General features: G+C 42.9%; 1 protein-coding gene across 1 annotated transcript; it reads right to left on the reverse strand.

The window, feature by feature from the left end:
• Nucleotides 1-257: 257 nt before the first annotated feature.
• LOC124623131 (prostaglandin reductase 1-like) lies at nucleotides 258-20,658 on the reverse strand. Its single transcript, XM_047148920.1, has 3 exons — nucleotides 20,464-20,658; nucleotides 6,080-6,430; nucleotides 258-710 (listed from the first exon to the last, which is right to left on the reverse strand). The coding sequence occupies exons 1-3, from the start codon at nucleotides 20,656-20,658 to the stop codon at nucleotides 258-260; spliced, it is 999 nt and encodes a 332-aa protein (XP_047004876.1).
• Between the last annotated feature and the right edge of the window lie 159 nt (nucleotides 20,659-20,817).

The following is a 20,817-nucleotide window of genomic DNA, read 5'->3' on the forward strand; positions in this document are numbered from 1 at the left end:
TGTTGTTTTCGGGACAACTACGTGCTGGGACATGTAATCTGACTGTGGAGTTAAATAATGGACACAACACACAAAAGGTTTTCTATAAAATTAATTTCTTTTTAGTTTACAAAAATGAAAGCACAAACAAATTCTGAAAGAATATTCTGTCCCAGTCATCCAGCTACCTTTTGTAATTCACTGCACAAAATACTGTAACAAATTGTCTTTGGCCCTGCTCATGCGCCCAAATCTAGTACGGAAGTATGCTTCACGCTTCAGACTTTGACAACAGCTTTCCGTAGGTTCTCTCCTTGCAGCATGCCAACAAAGGCTTTGGGAGTGTTCTGGAAGCCGTCGGTAACAGTCTCGTGGTACTTGATTTTCCCCTCCCTGATCCACTGCATCAGCTGTCCGATGCCCTCTCCCCAGCGGTCGTGCCATCGGATGTACATGAATCCCTCCATGCGGAGCTGCTTGAATATGGCTGCGTGCTGGATGATGGTAGCCTTCGGGAGATTAGACTCGTTGTATCCAGATATCGCGCCGCACACGGAGATGCGACCGTACTCTCGCATGCTGTTGATGATTGCGCTGCTCATCTCGCCGCCCACGTTGTCGAAGTACACGTCGACGCCGTCAGGTGCCGCCTGCTTCAGCGCCTCTGTGACGTCATTCGTCTTGTAGTTAAATGCGTGATGGAATCCCAACTTCTCTTTCAGCCACTTCACCTGCGGAAGAGAGGCCAGTTACGCAGCTAGAAGCGTGAGTTCTCAATTTTCGTAAATGGTTATTGAAATAGTACCAACTCATTTTGCTTTGTAGGTGACTTCAAAATCGTTCGAGGCGAATGTTTGGACTGTTCTTACTAATAGGTCCACAGTCAACACCTTCCCCTTTCTATCTCCATAAATAATACCTCTAAAGTGTGGTAGATTTTTGTACTATATTATTATTATTATTATTTCCAATTGCGCTTTATTTTTCATTCTGGAATAATAAGGAGCAGTCAAATAGAAATGAGACAGATGGGAAAAAGTAGATCAACTGTTTATTATTTCAAAATTAATCAACGTAACTGTTAACACGTTTACTCCACAGTGAGACAAAATCGTCGTTCCTTTCGTGGATAAGCGTTTGCGATTGCCTACAGAATCTTGGTTATACTGAGGTGTGCATCTTTCCATCCGAAGCAAATTGACAGTCAAGAATATCTTTCTTCAGGGCTCCGAAAAGGTGGAAATCGCATGGGGAGAGATTTAGACTCTATACAGGATGTGTGAGGGTCTCCTAGCGAAACTTCTGCAGCGAAATCGAAGAACCTTAGCAACATGTGGGCCTGACCCTTGGCAAGTTGCCAAGTCCTTTTTTTTTCCAGTGGGCTGCAGAAGTTTCTCTGGGAAGTCCTCACACATCCTCCATACAGTCTCAATCTCTCCCCATGCGATTTCCACGTTTTTGGAGCACTGAAGAAAGACATTCGTAGCCGTTGCTTTTCTTCGGACAGAGAGGTGCACGTCTGGTTACAACCAAGATTCTGTAGGCAACCGCAAACGTGTCTCCATAAAGGCAACGACTGTCTTGTTTCCCAACAACAGAGATCACGAACGAAACAAGTTTTTGTGCTTTGTAATTATTTTTGACGCGCTGAAAACATAATATAATTTTTGTGCGGTACAAAATCTCGGCGTAAGGGCAGACACCGACAGATTCACAGATTTTCGCACTCAGGTTGCTGTAAATCATGATTCACTTAGTTTCATAATAGAAAAAATGTCTTTCACACAATTATGCCGGTCGAAATATTGTAGCACTTTTCCAACCTCTTTATGGAGACTTGGAAATTCTACGAGAGGAAAGCAATGTAGACGTCCTAGACAGTTTTAATGTCAAAATATTTCTCATTAGAACGGGAACTACCTTTCAGATCAGTCAGTTACAGTTAATTCCACATGCACAGGGGCGCTTTCAACTGAGACGGAAAACGTTCTCGATAACACATGTAAGACAGATAGACTGTCGTAGGACACTATCCTTGTAATTCCTTCATGGGCACAATGAATTCTTCAAACCTCGCGTTTTCCTTAACAGCAGCGAGCTTAGGGAATTGGACTGTGTTTGTCTGAATGTGTCCCTTGTATAATCCGATCTTCTTTTTGAATGCATTCCCATAAAATCAGAAAAAAGATGTTTCTCCCTTGCAATGTCTTATTGTGGGCAGTGTGCAGTCAAGTCCACTTAAAATACTAGGTCTCCAGTCCTTTCTGGATGATCTACTTTTCAAGTCTCCTCTCCAACCCCCCCCCCCCCCCCCCTCCGTCATCCTCATCCTCTTTTTCATAAATTCAGCAATAGCATATTGACTTAATCGACGTACTTTGTAGTGATATATAAAGTCTCCATACCTTCGATCAGTTCCATCGAAAACTGCTACAACTGAGAGTGGAATAATGTGAGCGACTTCAGCAATTTTACTAGTCGTACCATTCATTTCTACCGGTGTGGCATGCCTGTTCATGTAGCACAAAAAGCTTCTTGATCAGCAGAACAGTGAATTCCGTCTGTCGATTGTTGTAATTTTTCGCTCTTTCATTGTTCGCTAAATCTTTAAATTGTTTCTGCATGGTATTGTAATATACAAGAAACTGATATGGGCATGCGTATTCAAATAGGGAGATATGTAAACAGGCAGAATACAGCGCTGCGGTCGCCAATGCCTACATACGACAGAAGTGTATGGTGCAGCTTTTAGATCGGTTACTGCTGCTACAATGGTAGGTTATCAAGATTTGAGTCTGGTGTTATAGTTGCCGCACGAGTGATGGGAAACGGCCTCTCTGAGGCAGCGATGAAGAGGGAATTTTCCCTTACGATCATTTCAAGAGTCTATCGTGAATATCAGGAATTCAGTAAAACATCAAATCTCCGACATATTTGCGGCCGGAAAAAGATCCTGCAAGAACGGGATCAACGACGACTGTACAGAATCGTTCGACGTGACAGAAGTGCAATTCTTCCCCAAACTGCTGCAGGTTTCAGTGCTAGGCCATCAACAAGTGTTAGCGTGCGAATCATTCAAAGGAACATCATCAATATGGGCTTTCGGAGGCGAAGGCCCACTCGTGTACCTTTGATAACTGCGTGACACAGAGCTTTACACCTCGCCTGGGCCTGTCAATACCGGCATTGGACTGTCGATGACTGGAAACATGTTACCTGGTCGGACGAATCTCGTTTCTAACTGTATCGAGCGGATGGACGTGTACGGGTATGGAGACAACCTCATGAATCCATGGACGCTGCATTTCAGCAGGGGACTCTTCAAGCTGGTGGAGGTTCTGTAATGGTGGGGGTGGTTGCAGCTGGAGTGATATGGGACTACTGATACGTCTATATACAACACTGACAGGTGACACGTACGTAAGCATCCTGTCTGATCACCTGCATCCATTTATTCCCATTGTGCATTCTGACAGACTTGGGCAATTCCATCAGGACAATGCGATACACCACGTGTCCAACAGAGTGACTCCGGGAACACTCTTCTGAGTTTAAACATTTCCGCTGGCCACCAAACTCCCCACACGTGAACATTAATGAGCATTTCTGGGATGCCTTGAAACATGCTGTTCAGAAGAGGTCTCCACCCCCTCGTACTCTTACGGATTTATGGACAGCCCTGCAGGATTAATAGTGTCAGTTCCCTCCACCACTACCTCACACATTAATCGAGTCCATGCCACGTCGTTTAGCGGCACTTCTGCGTGGTTGCGAGCGCCCTACATGATATTAGTCAGGTGTACCAGTATCTTTGGCTCTTCAGTTTAGTTTCACAGCAAATTTGCTGTACCCATCACTTATGCAAATGCATAAGACATATTGGGAATAATAATCCCTATCTTCTGTCATCCCCATTCCTTTTTAGAGGCTTGTGACGATGGATTGCTAGACTGCTTATTTTGTGCTAACAGCCACTGGACCTGTGAACGTCTGTCATACCACAAACAAATAGCGGACGGTAGACAGCGCTGACACCATGATTCTGCCCAGCTGTAAAGAGCCGTGCCGACCAGCTTATGACACACTGCAATACTACACTACTGGCCATTAAAATTGCTACACCACCAAGATGACGTGCTACAGACGCGAAATTTATCCGACAGGAAGAAGATGCTGTGATATGCAAATGATTAGCTTTTCAGAGCATTCACACAAGGTTGGCGCCGGTGGCGACACCTACAACGTGATGACATGAGGAAAGTTTCCAACCGATTTCTCATGTACAAACAGCAGTTGGCCGGTGTTGCCTGGTGAAACTTTGTTGTGATGCCTCGTGTAAGGAGGAGAAATGCTTACCATCACGTTCCGACTTTGATAAAGGTCGGATTGTAGCCTATCGCGATTACGGTTTATCGTATCGCGACATTGCTGCTCGCATTGGTCGAGATCCAATGACTGTTAGCAGAATATGGAATCGGTGGGTTCAGGAGGGTAATACGGAACGCCGTGCTGGATCCCAACGGCCTCGTATCACTAGCAGCCGAGATGACAGGCATCTTATCCGCATGACTGTAACGGATCGTGCAGCAACGTCTCGATTCCTGAGTCAACAGATGGGGACGTTTGCAAGACAACAACCATCTGCACCAACAGTTCGACGACGTTTGCAGCAGCATGGACTATCAGCTCGGAGACTGTGGCTGCGGTTACCCTTGACGCTGCATCACAGACAGGACCGCTTGCGATGGTGTAGTCGACGATGAACCTGGGTGCACGAATGGCAAAACGTCATTTTTTCGGATGAATCCAGGTTCTGTTTACATCATCATGATTGTCGCATCCGTGTTTGGCAACATCGTGGTGAACGCACATTGGAAGCGTATATTCGTCATCGCCATACCGTCGTATTACCTGGCGTGATGGTATTGGGTGCCATTGGTTACACGTCTCGGTCACCTCTTGTTCGCATTGACGGCACTTTGAACAGTGGACGTTACATTTCAGATGTGTTACGACCCATGGCTCTACCCCTCATTCGATCCCTGCGAAACCCTACGTTTCAGCAGGATAATGCACGACCGCATGTTTCTGGATACAGAAAATGTTCGACTGCTGCCCTGACCAGCACATTCTCCAGATCTCTCACCAATTGAAAATGTCTGGTCAATGGTGGACGAGCAACTGGCTCGTCACAATACGCCAGTCACTACTCTCGATGAACTGTGGTATCGTGTTGAAGTTGCATGGGCAGCTGTACCTGTACACGCCATCGAAGCTCTTTTTGACTCAATGCCCAGGCGTATCAAGGCTGTTATTACTGCCAGAGGTGGTTGTTCTGGGTACTGATTTCTCAGGATCTATGCACACAAATTGCGTGAAACTGTAATCACATGTCAGTTCTAGTATAGTATATTTGTCCAATGAATACCCGTTTATCATCTGCATTTCTTCTTGGTGTAGCAATTTTAATGGCCAGTGGTGTAAATGAAATGTCGTGCTGTACCAGGTACTTCCAGAAAGGAATGATCAAATGCAAGATGGACCAGACCAAGCCTTGGCCTGCAAAGCAGCCAGCACGAAATGTGGCAGGCTGCGGCCGGCCCTGGTATAGAACCTTGACTGACTCCATTTGTCACGTCTAAGCATTTGGAGTATTCACCATCCACCTTTATGGTTGCAGTATGACTGGTACGAAGATCTTTCAATAATGATACTAGGTACTTCTAAACCCTAAAATCATTGAGCACATGCCTCTACTCGTCCCACATGACACAATCAAAGGTCTTTTTTATAATCTAGGAAAAAAATTAAGGGAAGGGCACAAAATTCACGACATTTTCCAGTTACCTGCCTCAAATTCAGGCTTGTCTCTCGAGTAGTTTTACTTGTGACAGGACCTGCTTGTTCTGCAGAAATCTGAGACTGCAGGAAGAACAGATGCAGTCCAGTTTTAGGCATTCGCCAGTCTGCTTGGTGGCATTCTCGATTCAACTAATCAGAATATCAGGTACCATGTCTGAATTCATATAAATATTCTCTTCCTCGAAGTTACGTTCTTTGCAATACAGTGTAGTGAAACCAAAATGGTATAGTGTCTTACCTTAGCGTCTGATAACGGGAAGCCAATTACTTTGCACCCCTTGAGGCGCGCTATCTGCCCGACTATGGACCCCACAGCACCTGCTGCCCCACTGACTACGGCGACCTCTCCCTCCTTAGGCTTGCAGACCTCCAGCAGTCCAAAGTAGGCCGTGATTCTGGGCATGCCCAGCACCCCCAGAGAGAGGGAGAGGGGCAGCTCCCCCAGGTCTGGCACCAGCATGGCCGGAGAAATGAAGTAGGGAGCGTCCGGCCCCACGTCGGCCACGGTGCGGTCGCGCCACCCCCAGTAGCCGACCACGTACCGCCCCACTGGGAAGTCCACAGCACGGCTCTCCACGATGCGGGCCACCTGTGGGCAGAGGATAATATTCTGTTACCTGCATATCACTGCATAACAACGAACAAACACCTCACCACAAACATCTACATCTACGCAGATACTCCACAAGCCACTGTACAGTACGTGGTGGAGTGTACGTTGTACCACTACAAATCGTTTCATTTCCTGTGCCACTTGCATATAGAGCGAGGGAAAAACGGTTCTATAGATGCTACCGTATGAGCCCTAATTTCTTGTATCTTGTATCTTGTATGGTCCCTACGTGAAGTGTATGCTGGCGGCAGGAGGATCGTTCTGCAGTCAGCATCAAATGGCAGTTCTCTAAATTTTCTCAATAGTGCTCTTCAAAAAGAACATCTCCTTCCCGCCGGGGATTCCCATTTGATTTCCCCAAGCATCTGCGTAACATTTACCTGTTGTTCGAACATACTGGTAACAAATATAGCACCTCGCCTCTGAATTGCTTCAATGTCCTCGTTCTATCTGACCTGATGTGGATCCCAAATACTCGAGCGCTATTCAAGAACAGGTTGCACCAGCATACTGTTTGCGACCTCCTTTACAGATGAGCCATACTTTCCTAGAATTCACCCAATGAACCAGAGGCTATTATTCGCCTTCCTTACCAAGTCCTCACAGCTCGTTCCATTTCATATTGCTCTGCAACGGTACACCCAGATATTTAAACGAGGTGACTGTGTCAAGCAGGATTTATGCTGCATCCGAACATTACAGGTTAGGAGTTTCTATTCATCCGCATTAACTTACATTTTCTCACATTTAGAGCTAGCTACCATTCATCACACCAACTAGAAATCTTGCCTAAGTTATCTTGTAACCTCATACAGTCACTCAGTTTCGACACCATACGGTACACCACAGCAATCTTCAGTAAACATCACCAGATTGCTGCCCACTGCGTCCGCCAAATCATTTATGTATACTGAGAACAATAGCGGTCTTATCACACGTCCCTGGGGCACTGCTAACGGTATGATGAAAACTCGCTGTCTGTTAGTTAAGAAACCTTCGAGCCACTCACGCATCTATGAATTTAATGTATATGCTCGTGTCTGCGTTAATAGCCTGCACTGGGACGCCATGTCAAATGCTTTCCGGAAATTTAAAAATACGGAATCTGTCTTTTGGCGTTCATCCGTAGTTCGCAGTATATTACGTGAGAAAAGGACAAGCGATGCTTCTAAAACTATGCTGATTCGTGGGCATTATCTTCTCGGCCTCAAGAAAATGTGTTATATTCGAGATGAGAATATACACAACAATTCTGCAGCAAACGGCAGTTAGGAATATTGGTCTCTAATTTTGCGGATCCGTTCTTTTACCTTCTTATGTGCAGTAGTCACCTGCGCTTTTTTCCAGTCTCTTGGCGAGAGATCGCAATAAATGCAAGCTAGGTAGGGGGCCAGTGCCTTAGAGTACTCGCTGTAAATCCGAATTGTGATTCCATCCGGACCTGGTGACTTATTTACTTTCAAATCTTTCAGCTGTTTCCCAACACGCCACAGATACGTATTACTGTGTCGTCCACGCAGGCATCTGTCCAGTGCTCAAATGACGCTACGTTTGTGCGATTCAGCTGCGTGATCGATTTCTCGAATGCGAAATTTGAAGCTTCGGCTTTCGTTTTGCTATCTTTAACTGCCACAGAAAAAACTGGTCAACAAGGGAATAAATGAAAGCCTTAGATATGCTTCGCGATTTTACATGGGGCCAGAAATTTGTCAGGTTCTCTGCCAGACCTTTTGCAAAGGTATGACAATGGCAGTTGTTGCATGCTTCGCGCATTATCTTTTCACAGACGCACGAATCTCTACTAACCTTTGCTTGTCGTTATTTGTGCGCTCTCTGACTTAATGATATAGTAACATTTATTTCTCTCTCTCCTTTGTTTATTTGTAACATACCTATCCTCTATTGTTCTTAAGTGCTAATTTGTATATCTGGAATAGTCACACCACTAGCAGAAGATATATTGTGTTGCTCTTCTGTTAGAGATTCACGGCCTTAAATAACATCGCTGCAATAGACAGACTTTCATTAGCACAGATATTACTACTACTATTCAAACTACTTTTGAAATGTGGTGCTGAAGAAGAATGCTCGAAAAGAGATAGTTGCACCATTTAATTAATGAGAAATACTGAATCGAACAGGAGAGAAAAGAACTTTATGGCACAACACCACTAAAAGAAGGGATCGGCTGTTAGGACACATTCTTAGGCATCAAGGAATTGTCAACTTGCTGTTGGAGGGAAGTGTGTGTGCATGGGGTGGGTGAGTAAACATTGTAGAGTTTGACCAAGAGACGAATACAGTAAACAGGATCAAATCGATGTAAGTTGCAATTATTATTCGAAGGTGGAGAGCTTTTCACGAGAGCTGCATGAAGCCAGTCTTCAGATTGAAGACCACAACAACTACTTATGTTACAGTCGATTCTGCATAGCGATTTATGCCCAGTTTCGCTGCTAAACATAAACATTTGTAAACTCAGCAAGATTTACGAAAAGAGTATACTGTCGTGCAGTGACTTCAAATTAAATAATTTCGTTGTGCATGTGTTGGGAAGTAAATTTTGCTTTTATTAATTTGCACTAATTTTCTTTAAAGAATGATGAATATTCGAGCAGTAACTGCGACGTTTTCCAAGTTAGAAGACTGTTATGGAATTTGCACAACAGACTATACTCAGCCGGCCGGAGTGGCCGAGCGGTTATAGGTGCTACAGTCTGGAACCGCGCGACCGTACGGGACCAAGTTCGAATCCTGCCTCGGGCATGGGTGTGTGTGATGTACTTAGGTCAGTTAGGTTTAAGTAGTTCTAAGCTCTAGGGGACTGATGACCTGAGAATTTAAGCCCCATAGTGCTCAGACCCATTTGAACCAAGACTATACTCTTTACGTGAATTACGATAGGAACAGATGCTCGATCCGAAATATCATTGACATCGGAAGATTGTGGAATAAAACACTAGTCACACTCTTGTCTGACAGTTCTGCGTATTGTCCATAGCTCCTTGTTTTTACATAACTGTCACCGTTTAATTTTTAATACGAACACTGTTTGCGTAAATTACATAAAACAATTTGATATCTTCCCATAAATCGAGAAGGTTGGACAATGTTCAAAACAAAACGAAATGTGTTACTGTCACTTCGGACTCTCATTTCGAAATTTGGAAATTTGTGGTAAGTGCTACGGGACCAAACTACTGAGATAATCCGTTCCTCAGCTTACACACTACTTGATCTAGCTTAAACTAAATTACGCTAAGGAAAACACACACACCCATGCCCGAGGGAGTAATCGAACCTCCAACAGGGGTAGCCACGCGAACCGTGACAAAGGGCCTCAGGCCGCGCGGCTATCCCGCGCGGCACTCTCATTTGAATAATGCTCATCCTCATAGTACTTTCCTATAGAAGTTGTGTTTGATTGCTTTTGCGGCATCGTTGTAGTCGATGGAGCTGGAAATAATATGAGGGTCGTTCGAAAAGAAATGCACCCTATTTTTTTTAAACCCATCTTCTATTCTACATGTTTGAAAGTTTTACAGTGTGTAGATACATCCTTTAGGAACAATATTTTCATTTCTCCACATAATTCCCACCCCTCTCAACTGCCTTACGCCATCTTGGACCAGCGCCATTATACCCGCACGGTAAAATTCTGGACCACCCTGTTGGAGCCACTGTTTGGCAGCGTGCACAAGGGAGTCATCATCTTGAAACCTTGTTCCACGAAGTCTTTCAGTTTCCCAAAGAGATGATGGTCACATGGAGCCAGGTCAGGATTGTAAGGCGGGTGTTTCAGTGTTGTCCATCCAAGTTTTGTGATCGCTTCCATGGCTTTGTGACTGACATGTGGCCGTGCATTGTCGTGCAACAGCAAAACATCCTGCTTTTGCCGATTTGGTCGAACACGACTCAGTCGAACTTGAAGTTTCTTCAGTATCGTCACATATGCATCAGAATTTATGGTGGTTCCATTTGGCATGATGTCCACAAGCAAGAGTCCTACGGAATCGAAAAACGCTATAGCCATAACTTTTCCAGCAGGTGTGATTTTGAATTTTTTTTCTTGGGTAAATTTGCATGATGCCACTCCATTGATTGCCTCTTCGTCTCTGGTGAAAAATGATGGAGCCATGTTTCATCACCTGTCACAACGCACCCATGGTCTCCGAGCTGATAGTCCATGCTACTGCAAACGTCGGCGAACTGTTCGTGCATATGGTTGTTGTCTTGCAAATGTCCCCATCTGTTGACTCAGGGATCGAGACGTGGCTGCACGATCCGTTACAGCCATGCGGATAAGATGCCTGTCATCTCCAGTGCTAGTGATACGAGGCCGTTGGGATCCAGCAAGGCGTTCCATATTACCGTCCTGAACCCACTGATTCAATATTCTGCTAACAGTCATTGGATCTCGATCAACGCGAGCAGCTATGTCGCGATACGATAATCCGCAATCGCGATAGGCTACAATCCGACCTTTATCAAAGTCGTAAACGTGATGGTACGCATTCCTCCTCCTTACACGAGGCATCACTACAACGTTTCACGAGGCAACGCCGGACAACTGCTGTTTGTGAATGAGAAATCGGTTGGAAACTTACCTCATGTCAGCACGTTGTAGGTGTCGCCAACGGCGCCAACCTTGTGTGAATGCTCTGAAAAGCTAATCATTTGCATATAACTGCATCTTCTTCCTGTCGGTTAAATTTCGCGTCTTAGCACGTCATCTTCGTGGTGTAGCAATTCTAATGGCCAGTAGTGCATTATTATTATTATTGTTATTACTACTGAAACATCGCGGCAGATTAAAACTGTGTGCCAGATTGGGTTAACCTAAGCGTTCAAATGTTCAATTGTGTGTGTGTATTCCTAAGAGACGAAACTACTGAGGTCATCGGTCCCTAGACTTACACACTACTTAAACTAACTTATGCCAAGAACAACACACACACCCATGCCCGAGGGAGGACTTGAACCTCCTGCGGGAGGGGCCGCGCAGTCCGTGACATGGCGCCTCAAACCGCGCGGCGAACCTAAGTGTCTTGCCGGCGAATGCGCTTCACACTGAGACATCCAGGCACGACTCACGACCCACGTCCATAGCTTTACATCTACCAGTATATGCTACTAAAGTTTTCTTTATGATTTTCACGCTGGAATATGAAAGTAGAATTAGTGTGACCCATAGTTTTATATTTATAACTATTGTTTTTAATAATGTCTGGATGTACCCTGAGGTATCTGGTATCTATTGTTATTGACACGCTGTTCCGATGACCCAAAAGCTAAACTTTTTTTTTATTATTTTCATACTGGAATATGAAAGTTGAATTAGTTGTGTCCCACAGATTTATGTTTATAACTATTATCTTTTCACTATACCTGGATGTATTTTGATGTATCTGTTACCTAGTGTCATTGAGACTGTATTCGAATAGCTCAAAAGCTAAATAAATATGTATGTTATTAAAACGTGTTTTTTTAGAATATCGTAAGTTTAGCTTACAAAACATTCTGTTAACAATATTCTTCCGGGTATTTTGCAGCTTTATCAAGCTTTTATATCGAAGACTGGCAGTGTATAAATTGCCTCGAAAACAACAATCAATAGGCAAAACTGATAAAATAGTAATTACTACCTTGATCCGTACATCTTATTCCACCATCTTTCGAGCGTATTCGGAATAGTGTTAATTCACCGTCTGATATCGTGGCTGATAACTGTAGCTGATAGCCATGACTGATAGCCATCTCCAAGGTGAGTCGCTGGCAGAATATAAACCACTTGACTTAACACGTGGAGTAGGATCACGAGTACGACTGAGATGACTATGCTAACAACAAGAGTGTCAAGTCATAGATAAAACTTCATGAGTCTCAGAAAGGGACCGCGCCTCTTCGTCATCACCGTTTTCGCCTAAATTTATGGTACATGCAGGGCTCGGCCAAAAATGGAAGTGACAGATGTGGGTGCTACAGATGGCCAAACGCTTAGAAAAGAGTAGCATTTTTGGCGCGGATCGGGTGAGACACGAGCTGTTTATGTTATCGTACTTTCTCCGCAGCAGTTGGCGCAGCGGAAAAGAGTACTGAACAGTCAGCCGAGGGCCGTGGGATCGTATCTCTGTGTAGGAACTTATTTTTATTTTTAGTTTTTATGTTCCTTATACTGCAAATAAACCTAAACAAACACACACTCACACACTCGAGAGTCCGTTACCGCAGCAACGTATTTTCGCCATCTGTCCCTGTCTTGGGCTATTTCCTTCCATTCCGCTTCAGTACCTAGGCTCCTCAAATCAGCCTTTACATTGTCCTCCCATCTACGCCTCGGTCTCCCCACAGTACGTTTTCCCTCTAAGTGCCCTACCAGTACTCTGCTCGCTGACCTGCCCTCATCCACTCAAGCTACGTGACCCGCCCATCGCAGCCTACGTGATTTAATAATACTGATTATGTCAGGGCTTGAATAGAGTTCGTAAACCTCTTAGTTACGCAGTTTTCGTCACTCTCCGCTAATGTCATCCCTTTTTGCTCCGAAAATTTTCCTTAAAAATTTTGTTTTCAAATACCCGAAACGGCTTTTCATTTTGCACAGTGAGAGACCAAGTCTCACACCCATACAACATAACTGGTAGAATAATAGTTTTGTATATTCTAATCTTTAAATTCCTAGACGGTATCCGTGATGAAATTAATTTATTCAGTGAGAAGTAGCACGCATTTCCCGTCCGTAATCTCTTCTTCAGTTCGGATTCAATCTCATTTCTCGAAGCCACGCCTAGATACATAAATGTGTTCACTTTTTCAAACTGCATGTCTCCCACTCTTAACATTTCCTGGTCTACTGCTGTTGGCATTCTAGTAGTAGCCAGGAATTTAGTTTTGTCTTCACTTATCCTTAGACCTACATCTTCACTAGCCTTGATTAACGCATTCGAATTTGCTGTAACAAATTCTTCCCTATCGCTAATGATGTTTAGATCATCTGCATACCCTAATATCTTAATATTTCCATTTAACTCCACACCCTCTGAATTATCTGCTACCATTCGTACAATTTATTCTAGGACTAAATTAAAAAGTAGCGAAGACAGGGCATCTCCTTGCTTAAGTCCGTCCTTTATTACAAAATTCTTCTGACTCCAATTTCCCCACGCGTACTCTACCTTTTGTCTTTTTTAAACTCCCTTCTAACATATTTCTTTGGTATTCCAAGTTCCAAAAGAATTCTGTACAATTTTGATTGCAATGCTGAATCATATGCTTTTGTAAAATCTGTGCAAAGATTATGAAATGGTTAATTGTATTCCCACTTCTTTCCCAAAAATTTGACGCAGTGTGAATATTTGGTCTATAGTTGATCTGTTCCTCCGAAAGCCAGCTTGGTAATCCCCCACAATTTCAGCTGCATGTGGTGTAAGCCTGCTTAACAGAATATTCGAGAAAATTTTGGAAGATAATAGTAATAGCGAAATCCCTCTATAATTACTACAATCCGTTTTGTCGCCCTTCTTAAAAATTGGGATCAGAATCAACTCCTGCCACTCTTCAGGTATCATCTCTGAGTTCCATACTTTAGTTATCACTTTGTGAACTACTTCCACCAATTTCTGTCCCCCATTTGTGCTAATTCTGCAGTTATGCAATCTGATCCTGGTGTTTTACGGTTTCTCAATTTGTTGATTGCATCTCTGCTGTATGTATTTCGTACGCCTGCTCATTTCCTGCTTCCTGGTGTACATTTAATACATGCTCAAAATACGCGTTCCATTTACTTAATATAGCACTGGGGTCTGTCAGTATTCCCCCGGCATCCTCTTGAAGTGCAGTTGTCTTAGCCTTGAACCCCTTCCTATAACCATTTATGTCTAGGTAAAGTTCCCTAATGTTTTTTGTTTCACTGTTTGTTTCCATTTTTTTAACTTGATTGTTCAAATAATCCCTCTTATTTGCCCGTAGCCTACGACCAACTTCCCTTCTCATGTTCAAGAAGTCCTCTCGTTTTTTGTCTCCCATTCTATTCCAATCTAATCGCGCTTTTCTCCTTTCCTCTACCAATTTCTTGCATTCCTCACCAAACCACGATTTCCCCCTGTTCTTAATTGTACCTATTGTGACCTTCGGTGCCTCTTTGATATTATTCCTCACAGAGATCCACTGTTTATTTACATCCTCGTCTTGATCTTCGTGTGTCCTGAGAGCATCAAACCTATTTGAAATTTCTATCATGTACCTTCTTCTAAGGTTTTCATCATTTAGCTTGTCAGTGTCGAACCTAACAAGTTCTGCATTGTGACACCTTGATGTTGCTGTAGATAGCCGTTGGTGAACTTTGGCACCTACAAGGAAATGATCAGAATCGCAGTCTGCTGCCCTGAAAGTCCTAACATTTTCTTTACTAGTGTGCCAACTCCGATCTACAAGAAAATGATCAATTTGGTTTCGGGTGTGTCCATCCAGAGAGACCCAAAATGCTTTATGAATGTCCTTCCTTCTGATATATGTGCTCTCAGCAATCATGTCTTTTGAAACAGCAAAATTAACCACTCTTGTGCCATTATCATTCGAAATGTTATGCAAACTTTCTTTCCCAATTGTAGGCCGGAATGCTTCTTCCTTCACTGTCTTCGCATTAAAATCACCTACGATTAATTTTGTGTCGTACGAGGAGAACTCATCAACCGAAATAATGCTCACTGTATTGTATTTGTTGATATTTTCATAGAACAAAGGGCAAAGGAAAGTGTGGGATTGCAATTAAATTTCCAAAAGTGGTTGTAAGGCGTGCACGAAAAGTTCGTATATAAAATTAGACACTTATTTTTTTTTTTGCAGTTGATGATTTACACATGCTGGACTAACGTTCATCGTAAAAACAGGGAAATCAGCAATTTTCTCGGCGTCTTGCACTCCTTATAAAGCCGTTACATTGTTCTTTTACAGTTGCTATAAAAAGATACTCGGCTTACATTCATAAAAGGTTGTCTCTCATCGCGTAGTTCGTCGGCAAACCACACGTAGCGCATCATTTCGCCAAATATTCTTGAGAATAGCTAGTGACGTACAGCGGAATGTATTTTGAAGCAGTCTGCTCAGAACGTGATTTTTTTTTCTCTGGACGAGATAAGAGGAGTTTTGATGCTCTTTGGTCAAATGTTTTAGCAGACGATAAAATTGGACATCGCAGGGTGGCTCTAGCAGAGTCCATTTGGAGGAGAAGGGGGGTGGGGAATTACTTTTCACAAATCCTCGTCGTATAATTGTGAGTTTGATTCCCTCCCCACGAGTCATTCAATAGAAGAAATTGGTTCTCCTGCGCGTAGGGTTTCATCACATCAAATACACTATACTGAGCGTTATCTCGATTTGCTCCCGGTGTAAGTAACGTAGAAATTGAAAATAAAAAGTAGTTACCGGACAGGGAATCGATGCCAGGATCGTCAGATTGCCGTTCTGTACTCTTCCCGCTGCTCTAACTGCCCCCTGAAAACTACGCTAACACAAAGGGCTCATGTCTCGCCCGACCCGCCTAAAAATTCTGTTTTCTTCCAAACGCGTGACAATCTGGAACGTCTACTACTGTCACTTTCATTCCTAGCCTAGCCCTGAATGTGCAGCGAATTCGGTAGAAATCGGTGGTGACGAATTGGCGCGGTACCCTAGTAAGAGCGAAATAAAGCAGAGTCAGCAAATCCACAGAGCTCACTAATGGTGAGCATGATTATTAAAATGGGCTGCATTTGTTGGAATGCCTGGCAGTAGAGACTCAGAACTATATTCCTCCAGCGGCGCAGACGTGAAATAAAGGGTTTCCATGATTTGTCGAACTGGGAACTCTCCTCTCGGTTGAGTAGGCTGTCTGCTAATCGTGTTTGCGCAGCATACTGAGTACCGATAGGATGAGGCTGTGGCCTGTACCTCTACGTCCCCGTAGTCCACTGAATGGCCAGTGCGAGTACAACGTTGAGCCGCTGCAGAACGCTAGTGTGTCGCTGTTGACCTGTGCACCGCTCTCCCGTTATGCGTATTGTTTGTCCTACGTACCTCTTACCACAACGACAACGAATTTTATTTTTGCCCGCTTTTATTGAAAGTAGACCATTTTTCACAGATCTCAGAAGAGATGCTGTCTTGGCCCGTGGCAAGAAGATCACACGTACTTTATGTACTTTATCATTATTCTGGCAGTTTGGGTAAAAACATTTCCCACAAACGGCAGAAAAGCCGTAGATTTTTCCATCTCTTTCTTCTTGCTTTTTCTTTGGTTGGTCTGACGTTCTCGCTTGTAGAATCCTATAAATTTGACGGTTAGTGCCTCCATTTTCACTGAGTACGTTTCCGAAGGGTACCAGTTCATCCTATAGGCTGTCAGCGTCGCACATTACATATGCCCTTCAGCAGGGTTGAAAGTTTATCATCCGCAGTACCATAAGAAGAAATAATAATATCCCAGACGCTCCCCTGCAAGATGATGAACTATTCTATCCGCTGGGAAAAGTGCAAGTAACACATTGTCCTTACATCGTTTGCACGAAGTGTTATAGTAATACGAACTCCTGAAAAACACTGGGGAGAACGTATTATACACAATTTATTGCAAGCTACATTAACGATCCTCTAAAATGAATTTTCGATCATATACAAAAGAAACTCCGCCTTAACAGTCCAAGAAGGCCCAACAGTACCGACCGGCTGCCGTGTCATCCTCAGCCGGCCTGAGTGGCCGTACGGTTCTAGGCGCTACAGTCTGCAACCAAGCGACCGCTACGGTCGCAGGTTAGAATCCTGCCTCAGGCATGGATGTGTGTGATGTCCTTAGGTTAGTTAGGTTTAAGTACTTCTAAGTTCTAGGGGACTGATGACCACAGATGTTAAGTCCCATAGTGCTCAGAGCCATTTGAACCATTTTCATTTACTTCCTCAATCGCATTGCACATCGCGAACTGTGCACTGACAAGCGGTTATGAAAAATGGTAATATACTATCTTGCACTGCACATAGCAACTACGATTAATTAAATTTGATTTTTAACAGTCACATCATTATTCCTGGTAGCAAAAAGTTGCGGAGCAGATGAGCGTTCAGTGCCCACAGGTAGGCCAATAAATTTAAGTACCAGCAAAGTTCATGTTCCAATGTAAGGCACGGTGTTTGGCAGAGTGTATTTGTGAAAATAATATCAGTATCACTTCAGAAGTTTTGCACCAGTAAAAGATCTTGTGAATTTTCATGCAGTTTTATCAGAAAGTCAGATGCGTTAATTTTTATGTTAATTTGCTGTTTAATTACAATAACAGTTCCGGTACAGTGATTTTTTGTAAGACTAACGATAAAGATTAGTAATATTCAGGGCCAACATTTTTAAATGAGTAATTTTGTTTTGCACTGAGATGGCGTATGTAAACTTCATTGAAAACGGATTGCCCTCTCACAGACCAATTGTTTGATGTACGGGCTAGTGTGTATCTTGCATCGTGTAGCGAGATTTTCAAATTTCCCTTTAAAAATAAATTTTCACATAGTTACGAACTTCACATTGACGAACACGAGGTTGAAAAAATGAGTTGCTTCCAAAAGTGATCGTCCGTTTTCCGTGACCAACGAAATGATGAGGAAAACTATCCAAACAATTCGTGGTAACCGTCTTTTCAGGATGTATCATTTGTTGGACAACTATTTGCATGTTTCTCGATTTGTAAGTAGTTTGTTGCCAACAGTTCTGTGCTCGTTGGGTTAACAGTCATGTGGTAGAATTATATTCAGAGGGAATTAAGTAACTCATGAAGAGATATGATAAATGCTTAAATCTGACTGGTGATTATGTAGAGAAGTAATGCGAACATCTATAGTAAATCCCCACTAATTCCTTCCCTTCCCGACAAAAAAATAAATAAATAAAAAATTGAAACGTATGTGAATTCCTAAGGGACCAAACTGCTGAGGTCATCGGTCCCTAGACTTACACATTGCTTAAACTATCTTACACCACACACACCCATGCGGGAGGACCCGAACCTCCGCGGTAGGGGCCGCGCAATCCGTGACATGGCGCCTCAAACCGCGCGGCCACTCCGCGCTGCTTCCCTTCCCCTCCTATTCACCTGTAGGCCGGAAAGGTTCCGGATGGTAAAACCATGAAAACATTGGTATAGGTTTAAATGTTGATGTGTCACTTAATAATCGTTCTTCTGTTTACACTCTTGAAATAGCTAACTAATTCGTATGAGCATGAAGATTTATTGTGTAACTGTCTACAGATGTGCATTCTGAACGCAGATTTAATTCACACTCAATCTTTTTCCAAACATGTTTAAACATCCGATGACTCGTGACTTCATCTACTCCGAGGCTCCCCTTAAATCCAAGCGCCGTGCCCCGCTCAACAAGTGCCTCAAACAAACAACAATGCAACACAAAACAAATGTTTGACCATATAAAAATGTCCTTTGCATTAAAATGACTCTTTCATGTATTTTTTAAACATCATTAACATTATTATAATATTCGCTGTAGAAACGTTTTTTTTTTCATTTATATACGGCGACGAGGGTTCTAACTAATAAAAAATTATTTTTTTTTAAATTTTACTATTCAGGCTTAAATATTGTACGTGGTGGGAGATTATGATTACTTTTATATAGCTATAACAATGAAATCCTACACGAAGCTGAAATGCGGTCGTACTGCACCTTTTGTTCATAAATGGTTATCAAGAATACTTTCTTTCGTATGAAATACTAATGACATAAAACACTGTAATATTCCATAATTTACTACGTAAAAAGTCTTAAACTTAAGAAAAGAGGGGCCACAGGCTACAGAAACTTCATACGCCTAATGATTACGCGACTAATCCAGAATTACATTTCGCAAAAAATTCTGTATCTTCACAGGCCGACAACGGATAACATACGTAACTGTGTTGCGTACAGGGACACAACAATTTAGAAACCTGCTCAGTTTGCTTTCTCAAGCTTACATAATGAGTTACGCTAAATTCTATCTCTTTGATCGCTTAAAAGGGTATTAAAATGAGGTAGTGTATTCATCAAGTTTGTTAAATGTTTGAATTTGCATTGCAAACTTCAACGCATTTAATCCAGTCGCACATTTTTGTGATATCATTACATATCTTCTGAACTCTGGCTACTAGCTATACTCAACGATAGTTAATGACCACAAGACAAATATTACAGACTAAAAATACACGCTTTGTAACAAACATAGGTAGGAATTTATTAGAAGAAATAGTTATTAACGAAGGAGAAAGAAAAGGACGTGGCACTCTGCTATTCATTCTGTAATTTACAGTGACTTCACTCTTTGTAAATGAAAATGTAATATAAACAAAGGAATTAAGATTACAAATGTTCATCTGTTTGCTGATGATATCGTTATCATTCAGAAGAATGAGAAAGACGCATAATGTTACATTTCAACTTAACTACTACGTCCACGGTTTGTTAGATTCATTATTACAGCTGCAGATAACTATTTTAGAAAACATTTATGTGATTCCGACTTTCTATAATTCGGACTAGGACTGGCCCCAATTATACAGGTTTCGCTGTAGTTTTAAGACTTTTCTACTAAATTGGCTGAACAATTTCAATATTTCATTTATATCTGTAGTTCTCTACAGGGTGCTTCCGATAAGTATCGTCGATCAGTAGCGCACAGATCTTCGTATCATAGTCCTCGAACTCCATAATTACGGCGGCATTGCCCTTGTCAGCGGGAAGTACCACAATGCTTTCATCATTACGTAGTGCTCGAAGGCCGTTGCGCTCAGCCCTGGTCATGTTGGATGCTCGTAACTTCGCCTTTGTCAGTATAAAGCTGGGTTCTCGCCGTATTTCGTCCGCTGTTTCATGTGGGAGATTGTGGACTGCCTGTTCAACACCGCTTATTACTTCACAGACAGGAATGTCCCTCGGGGAAGGTGCGAAATTAAGTCCTTTCTTAAGTGCCGACATTGCACCCGCGTCTATATCTCTCGCCGTCAAGTTGATGACGGTGCGTTCTGAAGATCTGTGGTCCGCACCACGTTGTTTTTGCGAAAGGCGGCCGAACTTTCCTTTCTGCTTCTCTGTAGTTCGTGTCTGTGCTGACGTCTGTTGAGATACCGTAGCAGCGTCGACCCATTCCCAGTCCAAAGCTGTGAGTGTTTTTGATAACTGCAGGTGCAAGGCCATAATAGGACGTCCATTTGCATCCAGCTGTTGCCTTGTGTTGTGAATCCTTTCTAGTAATAATGCAAAGCTGGCATGACGAAAAGACACAAGATCAAATCAATCTTCAGGCCTCCAACGAAAATCAGCAAATTACTGAGACCAGTTAAAGGCGCTGTAGGT

This window comes from Schistocerca americana, chromosome 7, assembly GCF_021461395.2.
Source record: "Schistocerca americana isolate TAMUIC-IGC-003095 chromosome 7, iqSchAmer2.1, whole genome shotgun sequence".
Classification (NCBI taxonomy): Eukaryota; Metazoa; Arthropoda; class Insecta; order Orthoptera; family Acrididae; genus Schistocerca; species Schistocerca americana.